The 9,278-nt window shown below is 48.7% G+C and overlaps 1 protein-coding gene across 1 annotated transcript; it reads left to right on the forward strand.

Moving 5' to 3' along the window:
- On the forward strand, positions 1-1,825 carry LOC135812761 (uncharacterized). The gene is made up of 2 exons (XM_065326000.1): positions 1-171; positions 874-1,825. The coding sequence occupies exons 1-2, from the start codon at positions 7-9 to the stop codon at positions 1,723-1,725; spliced, it is 1,017 nt and encodes a 338-aa protein (XP_065182072.1). The 5' UTR covers positions 1-6; the 3' UTR covers positions 1,726-1,825.
- The last annotated feature ends 7,453 nt before the right edge of the window (positions 1,826-9,278 follow it).

Below are 9,278 nucleotides of genomic sequence, written 5' to 3' on the forward strand. Positions count from 1 at the left end.
GCTGTCATGAACGATGTCACAGGCCGACAGAAGACACGGAAAGAACCTGAAGCGCCGCTTGAGTCACTCAGTAAATTGTTTGGAGACATTGTGCATGACCCTATGCGGCCACCTGAGCTGCATATACCACATGGTCCAGCCTCTGCATCTAGCTTCTCAACATTTCAGCCGGTAAGCCTGTCTGATGTTGCACAATGCTTGCAAACTGTGAGTCCTCACAAAGCATCTGGGAGTGACAGCATTCCTGGAATTGTACTGCAGCAGTGTTCACATGTCCTGGCACCTCCATTTACCACCCTAGTCAATGCATCCTTGACATCAGGTACTGTGCCAGTGTGTTTTAAAACATCACACATTAGTCCACTGTTCAAGAGTGGCAATGCAACATCCCCTACTAACTATAGACCAGTGTCATTGCTCCCTATTCTGTCCCGGATTTTGGAGTTCTTTGTAAAGAAGCAACTCACAGCATACCTCACGCAACATAGCATATTACCTAGCAGTCAGTTTGCCTACAGGAAAATGCACTCTACCGAAGATGCATTAGTTCTAGCCGCCAACCGTTGGCTGTTGGCCAAACAAGAGCGAAAATACACAGGTATTGTGATGGTTGACATGTCAAAAGCGTTTGACCGTGTCCAACATCAACGTCTGATTGATAAACTATTCACCCTGGGAGTCAATGGCAGAGTATTGTTATGGTTGGCTAGCTATCTGTCTGGTCGTACTCAACGTGTCAAGGTGTGTGAGGCTCTTTCTGATGCAGTCCCATGCTCAAGAGGTGTGCCCCAAGGCAGTGTTCTTGGGCCGCTTCTCTTTGTCCTTTACACGAGTGACATTTCCGACGTCATACCTTGCATTGTTGTTTATCAGGAGTTCGCGGACGACATCATCCTAGATTATTCTGATTCAGATCTGGACACTGTTTGCAAGACGTTGACTACGGCTGTGACACGTCTGTCTGACTGGCTCTCCGAAATTGGGCTTCTGCTGAATACCGGCAAAACCCAAGTCATGGTAATTCAACCTCGGGGACTCACTGGCGACATACCAGTCGTGAAATGTAAGGATCAAGCCTTAACTGTTACCTCCACTGCCAAATACCTTGGCGTAACCATTGATGACCAGCTATCCTGGCAGCCCCATGTCTCCAGTGTTGTGCAGAAGGCGTCAGTCGCCATCAGCCAGCTATGGCGCCATGGGCGATCTCTGCCCATAAGAGCCCGCAGACTTTGGTACATTGGCATTGTGCAAGCACGACTAACGTACGCATCCAATGCATTCTTCCCGTCGCTGACAAAGCAGCTGCAGAGTCGTTTAATCAAATCCAGCAAATCCGGAATTCGTGCAATTTTCCGACTCTCCAGCCGTGCATCCACAGCCCCCCTCCTCGTGCGCTTATCTATTCGATCCCTAACTCACATTTTTAACTACAAGGTTTTATTTTTTGTTTTCCGTTGCCTACATGATCTTGCAAGTCCTCTTTTCTGCACCTACTTTCAGTTGATGGCTAACACAGGCCAAGCATCCCGGGATGATCGCCGAATTACTCGAGGACAGGAGCAGCGGCTACTGCAAGTGCCTTTCCTTCCTGGACCTTCCGGTCGTCAGTCATTGACATTTGTGGGAAGCACTCTTTGGAATTCCCTTCCCAGCGATATTCGCCTCCACAGTGCGGCGGTTGCCTTTAAACTGGCTCTGAACAGAATTAATTGTAATTTGTAACCACCTTGCTCGGCATCCCTACACATTACTGCATGTTTTCTCGGTGTTTTCTTCACTGCATGCTTACACATACACACACCCATTTGAATTATATACAAACTTTGTGCTTTGGAATTATCATGATTGCTATGATTCTTTTTAATATTTCCTTCTCTCATAATATTATATTCGTTCTTAGCAGAAACCGGAGGTTTTTCCTCTGGCGAGAAGGCAGAATTGCCTGTGCTCTAAACGAATTCAAATAAAAGAAACAAACAAACAAACAAACATTGTTGTGATTTGCTTTCAAGCAATGTGCATAATCAGTAACTTGATGTCTTTTTTTGTTTTGTTTTTTGTTTTGTTTTTTGGTTTCCCGTTCTCGGGGCCTTCTATTCGGTACTCTTTGTAGTTGTACTTCTGTACTGTTGAGCTATCCGAATTCAAATAAACATAAAAAAAATAAAAAAAGTAGAACACCTCTTCTAGCACTGAGGACATGTCCTCAATCATCGTTTTTGGGTTTTCTTGAAATAGACAATTCGGAATTTTTCCACTCGATCATTCTGAAATACGTCCAAATACCTGCGGCGCTCCTCCGCGACGTCTAGTCATTAATTTCTTCACCAACACCACTCCCAACGCTGCAGAACAAAGTGTATTGTTGACTCTGACAAGGAAAAGCAGCGGTGATCACGTGTCACTCCAAACGACAAGCTTCTCCTTGCGCCACCAACATTTTTCGGTGCAGCAGTTGATGCAAAAGTGACTGAATTTTTGCGTTTAAGTTTTGGATAATACTTTAGTGGAATGGTCTAAAAAAATGCGCGATTTCGCGCAATGGCGGATGCAAAATTTGAAGCTCTGCATGTACTCGCGATTCAACATCCTCTCAGCTTGTTTGTGAGTCTGCAACTGTAACCCATAGAGTCTGTGACTTGTACTGTGGACTATGGCCACCAATGAGCATGTCGACCTGGCCCTTCTGACGTTTGACTGCCTCCAAAATCTGGCCACCCGGAACGGCATCGCGAAATCTGATTCTCTCTCGCGGCCAGACCTGGTAGGAGCACTCCGGAAGGAGGGGATTGGGTCCCACCCCATCCTGGAAGGTATGACTGGTATAGGAGATATAACGACTGCCTTAGCCTCATTGTCCACAACAATAATGGATTTAAACAAGGAGATGATGGCGACAAGGGGGGGGGGGCAGAGACGATGAAATTGCGTCCTTGAAACGTGAGATTCAAGAACTCAGGCGGGAAATTGCTGACCTAAGAGACATTAGGGAGGTTTCGCTCTACGGAATTACGTATGAAAATAACGTATGAACTGCACGGAATTTTCATACGTGAAAATCAGAGCTGTTGGGTTTCGCTCTACGTGATTTCTCCACGACTGCTCAACATGCGTTGTTGCTTTGGAGACGCGTTGGCTGCATGCGCCCACCGTATGCACCATGAACCGAAACCGCGTTTTCCATGATATTTTGCACGTGGTGTACGGTGTGTGTACCTTGTGTTTCGCGCGGCTTGAATGTTGCCATGGACAAATGCGGAAAATGCGAAAATATATTTCAAAAAGTCCTACGGAGGACCCAACGTAGGAAAGAGCTTTCCTACGGAAATCCGTAGAGAGATTTACGTATGAAAGTTGCCCTCGCTGCCCGGCGCGTACGACATACGGATTTCCATACGTAATTACGTAGAGCGAAACCTCCCTAATAGCGTACACACCGCAGTACACACACAGCATGCCATGCAACGCGTACACGGGAGCCACACGACCTCTGGCAGCACAGCACAGTACAGCGACGTACTAGCAGGAACATCCCAACAACCTGCACGTGCACCCGCTGGACCCTCCAGCTCAAGCCCGCCGGTACACACCCTGTACGGTACACACGCACATGCTGGCAGTGCCAGCCAGCCCAGTGCACACACTGTACAGCAACCTAGCACTGTCGACTCCGTCTCACACCGTACGCACACCCCTCAACCCGAATGGCAGGACGTCCAAGCAAGGCGTTTGCGCAGGGCTCAGCGTTCAAGCACACCCGTAGAAGGCAATACTAATATGCAGACATCCTTGACCACCAAGCGCGAGGAGAAGTCCCGCTACACAAACGAAACACCCCCCGCCGGTGGCCATGTTGCTGAGTTGACGGCAGCGCCCCGGGCAAAGCTTAAGAGAGCATGTCGGAGAATACCAAAGTATGTGTGCAAGTGGATCTCTCCGATTTCGCTCAAAATTTGCAGGTAGGTTGCCTTTGGGGTGTGGATCGACTGTGCAAAGCCCTTGAAAAAGTTTCTGAAGGGAACCTTGAAATTTGCATACCCCTCAAAAATGGCCGAAATATCACATTATTTATGGGTCTAGAAACGAGTCACGCCACAGCGTATACGAACAAGCTATGAACAAAACTCCATCAAGCCAACATTGCCTCACCTTAGAAGAGTTCCTGGAGCAGTACCGCTTAGCCACGCCAGCATCCCAGAAGACGAGGTCCATCACCCCCTGACGCCACAAATGATCGTCTTGAAAATAGCCAATTTACAAGCGCTGGCAAAACAGCCAGCTACGTCCTCAATTGGCCAGAACTATACACCGGCAGATAGTAGAACACCTCTTCTAGCGCTGAGGACATGTCTCCCATCTTCCTTTTGGGGTTTTATTGAAATAAACTTTTTTGAATTTTTCCACTCGACCATGCTGAAATACGGCCAAAGTCATACCTGCGCAGGAAAGCTCGCCCCTCCGCGACGTCTCCTCAGCAATTTCTACTCCAACACTACTCCCAAGGCCGCAGAACAAAGTATAGTGTTGACTCTGACAAGGAAAAGCAGCGGTGATCACTTGTCACTCCAAACGACAAGCTTCTCCTTGCGCCACCAATAATTTTTTGTGCGACTGTTGATGCAAAAGTGACTGAAGGCCTGATCCTGATCTAGCTGAGCGCAGTTTTTGAATTTTATTGCAAGATGCACGGTGAGATCGCGTGCTCTGTGACGTAGGATGACGCTTCCTGCATCACGATACGCGGCCAACGATCGTGAAAGTGCCTGGAACGCTACTCGGAACAGACCATGATGGCAGAGGTAAGATGAGCTTCATTTCCTGCTTGAACTGCTGAGTACCCCAACAAACTGTCCTAGGAGTGTTGCAATGGCAGCAAGCCGTTGAAATATGCCCCGTACAGCATGGAGAGTTATTCGTCTTTCACACTTACCTCCTGCAATCCCGAACATAGTCCAACAGTAAAAGTCCCTTGTTTTCATGTCGATGCTCGACAAAAGCGGCTAGCTCGGTCCCTGTGTTGACTGGCACGCGAGTAGCACTGACTGCACGCACTTGTCGCGTGAACTGCATGAGAGATTTCTTACGTCATAAAGAATGTGATTTCATCATCATTTCACTGGTCTTCGACCTACATGGTCAGGGAAAGTCCCGGTTCGTAGGCCTACAACACTCCCAGCGTGTTCTTGAGCGCAGTAACAACACAAGCGGGATGACTCCCAGACCAACGGGCGTTCAAGGCGAGTAACAAGCGCACTTGACGAAGGTGACTCTGAAATCTCGTGAGCCGTGGGCCACGCGACTTGGCATTCTTGCGTCACAAGGCACGTGATTTCACCGTGCATCTTGCAATAAAATTCAAAAACTGCGCTCAGGCCTTCAGTCACTTTTGCATCAACAGTCGCACAAAAAATTATTGGTGGCGCAAGGAGAAGCTTGTCGTTTGGAGTGACAAGTGATCACCGCTGCTTTTCCTTGTCAGAGTCAAAACTACACTTTGTTCTGCGGCCTTGGGAGTAGTGTTGGAGTAGAAATTGCTGAGGAGACGTCGCGACGGGGCGAGCTTTCCTGCGCAGGTATGACTTTGGCCGTATTTCAGCATGGTCGAGTGGAAAAATTCAAAAATGTTTATTTCAAGAAAACCCCAAAAGGAAGATGGGGGACATGTCCTCAGCGCTAGAAGAGGTGTTCTACTATCTGCCGGTGTATAGTTCTGGCCAATTGAGGACGTAGCTGGCTGTTTTGCCAGCGCTTGTAAATTGGCTATTTTCAAGACGATCATTTGTGGCGTCAGGGGGTGATGGACCTCGTCTTCCGGGATGCTGGCGTGGCTAATCGGTACTGCTCCAGGAACTCTTCTAAGGTGAGGCAATGTTGGCTTGATGGAGTTTTGTTCATAGCTTGTTCGTATACGCTGTGGCGTGACTCGTTTCTAGACCCTTAAATAATGTGATATTTCGGCCATTTTTGAGGGGTATGCAAATTTCAAGGTTCCCTTCAGAAACTTTTTCAAGGGCTTTGCACAGTCGATCCACACCCCAAAGGCAACCTACCTGCAAATTTTGAGCGAAATCGGAGAGATCCACTTGCACACATACTTTGGTATTCTCAGACATGCTCTCTTAAGGTCTTTTACATTGGGAACGTGCAACCTCACTGCTCCGCATCATCTATTGCTAAATGGTGCTCCGATCATGGGATCGACATAGTGCAATGCGTCGTCTATGCATCAGCCTACTTCAGGACTGCATATGCACGCGTGACTGTGGAGGCAGCCGACGAGGAGAAAGTAGCCAATAAGGCATTCTGGCCTGACATGCTTTCCCACACCATCCGACCCTGGCGCTTCAAAAGTGACAGCTTTGGCACCAGCACAAACGATGTCGCAACAGCTAGCGATTGATGGCCAATTCCCACCTAAATCCACTGGCTCGGCCCTACTACCCGCGCTGCCAGGAAAAGCTAAACTTGTTCTCCATTAACTGCCGCTCCGTTCTCAACAAATCCGCAGAATTGTCGGCTATTGCCGAGATCCACAGACCTGACATTATCTGCCTCAGTGAAACCTGGTTAGCTCCAAGTGTCGCTCTTAGTATCTCTGGATACGCCACCTTTCGGCGTGATCGACCTCCTAACGAAAACAAGTCTGGTACCGCCTCCAGGGGATATGGTGGAGTCGCTATTCTCGTTCGTTATCATCGTTTCAGTTGTATCCAACTTCGCAACGACCTCAGTCGCCCTACCTGTGAAACAGTGTGGGTGGAGCTTAAACCTTGTTCCGGCTCCCCAAAGCCTATTATTGTCTGTAGTGCCTATCGCCCACCCTCTGCCAAAAGCACAGAGATAAATCACTTCTGTAACATGCTCACCGATGCCCTGGTCACTATCCCCATGTCCTCGTACCACGTCATACTGACTGGAGACTTCAACTGTAAGCACCAGCACTGGTGCCCAACTGACTCAACGTCCCCCGCGGGAGCTGCGCTCTACCGCCACCTCACCTGCTTCGGACTAGAGCAGCTTGTGAATACCCCAACGCACACAACACCTGCAGGGACCCAGTCGTGCTTAGACCTTCTCTTCGTCAACAACCCCCAGCTTGCAACGGATATTAACACGACTTGCGCTCTTGGATCCTCGGATCATCTGACCGTGTCATGTCGGTTCGAGCTCTCACCATCGCCTGGCCAACATCTGCAGCAAGCACCACGCAAACATTTCCCTTACCGCCATCGTCATGTCCCCTCTCACTGCTGGGACTCTCTTAATTCCGATCTCTCTCATTGTGACTGGTCATTTCTACGCCCAGGCAATTCTCCAACTGTTGACGACGCAGTCGATCGATTTTCAATCGTCCTGGAACAAACCTTCCAGCACCACCTCGCTGATTTTTCCACCCATTCTTGTCGGTCAAACACACGCACATCGTCTGTGACATCCAATCCACCCTGGGTGTCGACTGTCCTCGTATCTGCGGTGAAACGTAAACGAGACCTCTTCAGTGTCAGCCGAAAATTTCCAACACCTGTCAATATGGAGGCGTACCGAGTTCAACGCAACTTTGTCAAATACCTATCCCGTAAAACCTACCGCTCTTACATCAGCTCCCTCTCTGCAACAATCTCATCACCCAATCGTCCTTCTCTCTATCAGTTCATTCGCACGCAGCGTCCCAGTGTCTCTCGCGCCCCAATCCAGTGCTTGATTGATCCTGATGGCAACCGTCAGTCTGAGGCAAAGTCCATTGCGGACACTCTGAACAAACAGTTTGTCTCTCCCGGCCTTCCCGACGATCCGAACTGGGTTATCCCGCCCCTGCACCCAGCTCCAGAGCTGCGCGCTCCACTCCTGGAGGTCTTTACAACAACTGGTGTGGTCCGCAAACAACTGAAACGTCTTAAAAGCTGCAAGTCTCCTGGAAAAGACGGTATTCCAAATGAAGTCCTTAAACTGCTGGTGCCTTCATTGTCGTATCCCCTGTGCTTGCTCTTCAACTTGTCATATCGTGCAGGAGTCTTCCCATCTGCGTGGAAATCTGCTATTGTTGTCCCGATCTTTAAGAAAGGACAACGCTCCCAAGCTGTTAATTACAGGCCCATCTCCCTCCTACCAACTATATCCAAGGTCTGTGAACGCATCTTCTATGAATCTCTTTACCACCATGTCACCTCTGCCCTCTCCTCTGCACAATCCGGCTTCTGTCGTGGCGACTCAACTACTTTGCACTTGACACGCTTAATCCAGGATATTTACGGACATCGTAACCTGAAGAAGCATGTAGGTATTGTCTTTTTTGATCTATCAAAAGCGTTTTATACAGTCTGGCATCGAGGCCTACTTGCAAAGCTTGAGTACATTTTTCTAGTACGTGGTACAGCTCTGCAGTGGCTGTCGTCATATTTGTCGTCCCGTCATCAAACTGTCCGTGTCTCTGCTTCCTTGTCCGATCCTTTACCTGTAGTGTCTGGTGTTCCACAGGGGTACATACTGGGTCCGCTCCTTTTCCTAACTTATGTGAACGATCTGCCCTCTCTAGTTCCAGACGTCAGCCTTTTTGCTGATGATACTGCACTGTTGTGCTCTGACAGCTCGCCGTCCAACCTCGTTACCTCCATGCAGACCGGCATTAACTCCACCATAGCATGGATGGAAGCTTGGAAGCTGAGGCCCAACATCGCGAAGACCGAAGCAATGTTCATCAGCCCATCGCCGCCTACTCAGCCGTTGCACTTTCCAGGAGCCAATGCTAACGTTAAAATTGTTCACGAACACAAACACCTTGGTGTTATATTCGACAGCCATATGTCCTGGTCCCCACAGGTCCAGTCAGTATGCAAGCGAGCTAGCTCCTCCCTTGGCATGTTGCACCCTCACTGCCACCATTTAAATGACCATTGCCGAAAATTGTTCTTTACGTCGTATATTCTACCTATATTTGATTACTGTGACACAGCGTGGTGCGGTCTGTCTCAGGCCCTTGTTCAAACTCTGGAAATACACCAGCGTCTGCTTCTAAACATCCTGTTTCGCAAAAATCAAACATTCTCCTCCCAACGTCTCTACAGTTTAGCTTCAGTATCTCCCCTCTTAGAGCGACACCAGCAACATCTTTGCATCCTTGTAAACATGATCTTATTAGACCTGGCTCCAAAACACTTTGCTAAGTATAACTGGTTTGTGTCCACCAGATCAACACGTCATTCCTTCTCATTACCCCGTGCTAATACCTCCCTGTTTCTGAAATCTCCTATCTTCTCTGCGTACACTCTCTGGTCTTC

The sequence above is a fragment of the Sycon ciliatum genome, chromosome 3 (assembly GCF_964019385.1).
Source record: "Sycon ciliatum chromosome 3, ocSycCili1.1, whole genome shotgun sequence".
In the NCBI taxonomy this organism is placed as follows: Eukaryota; Metazoa; Porifera; class Calcarea; order Leucosolenida; family Sycettidae; genus Sycon; species Sycon ciliatum.

Excerpts from the sequence above, each read along its gene's own strand:
- LOC135812761 (XM_065326000.1), top strand. The coding sequence starts at position 7 with ATGAACGATGTCACAGGCCGACAGAAGACACGGAAAGAACCTGAAGCG. Across the intron at positions 172-873 it reads GCTTCTCAACATTTCAGCCG|GAGTTCGCGGACGACATCAT; the intron begins GTAAGCCTGTCT and ends GTTGTTTATCAG.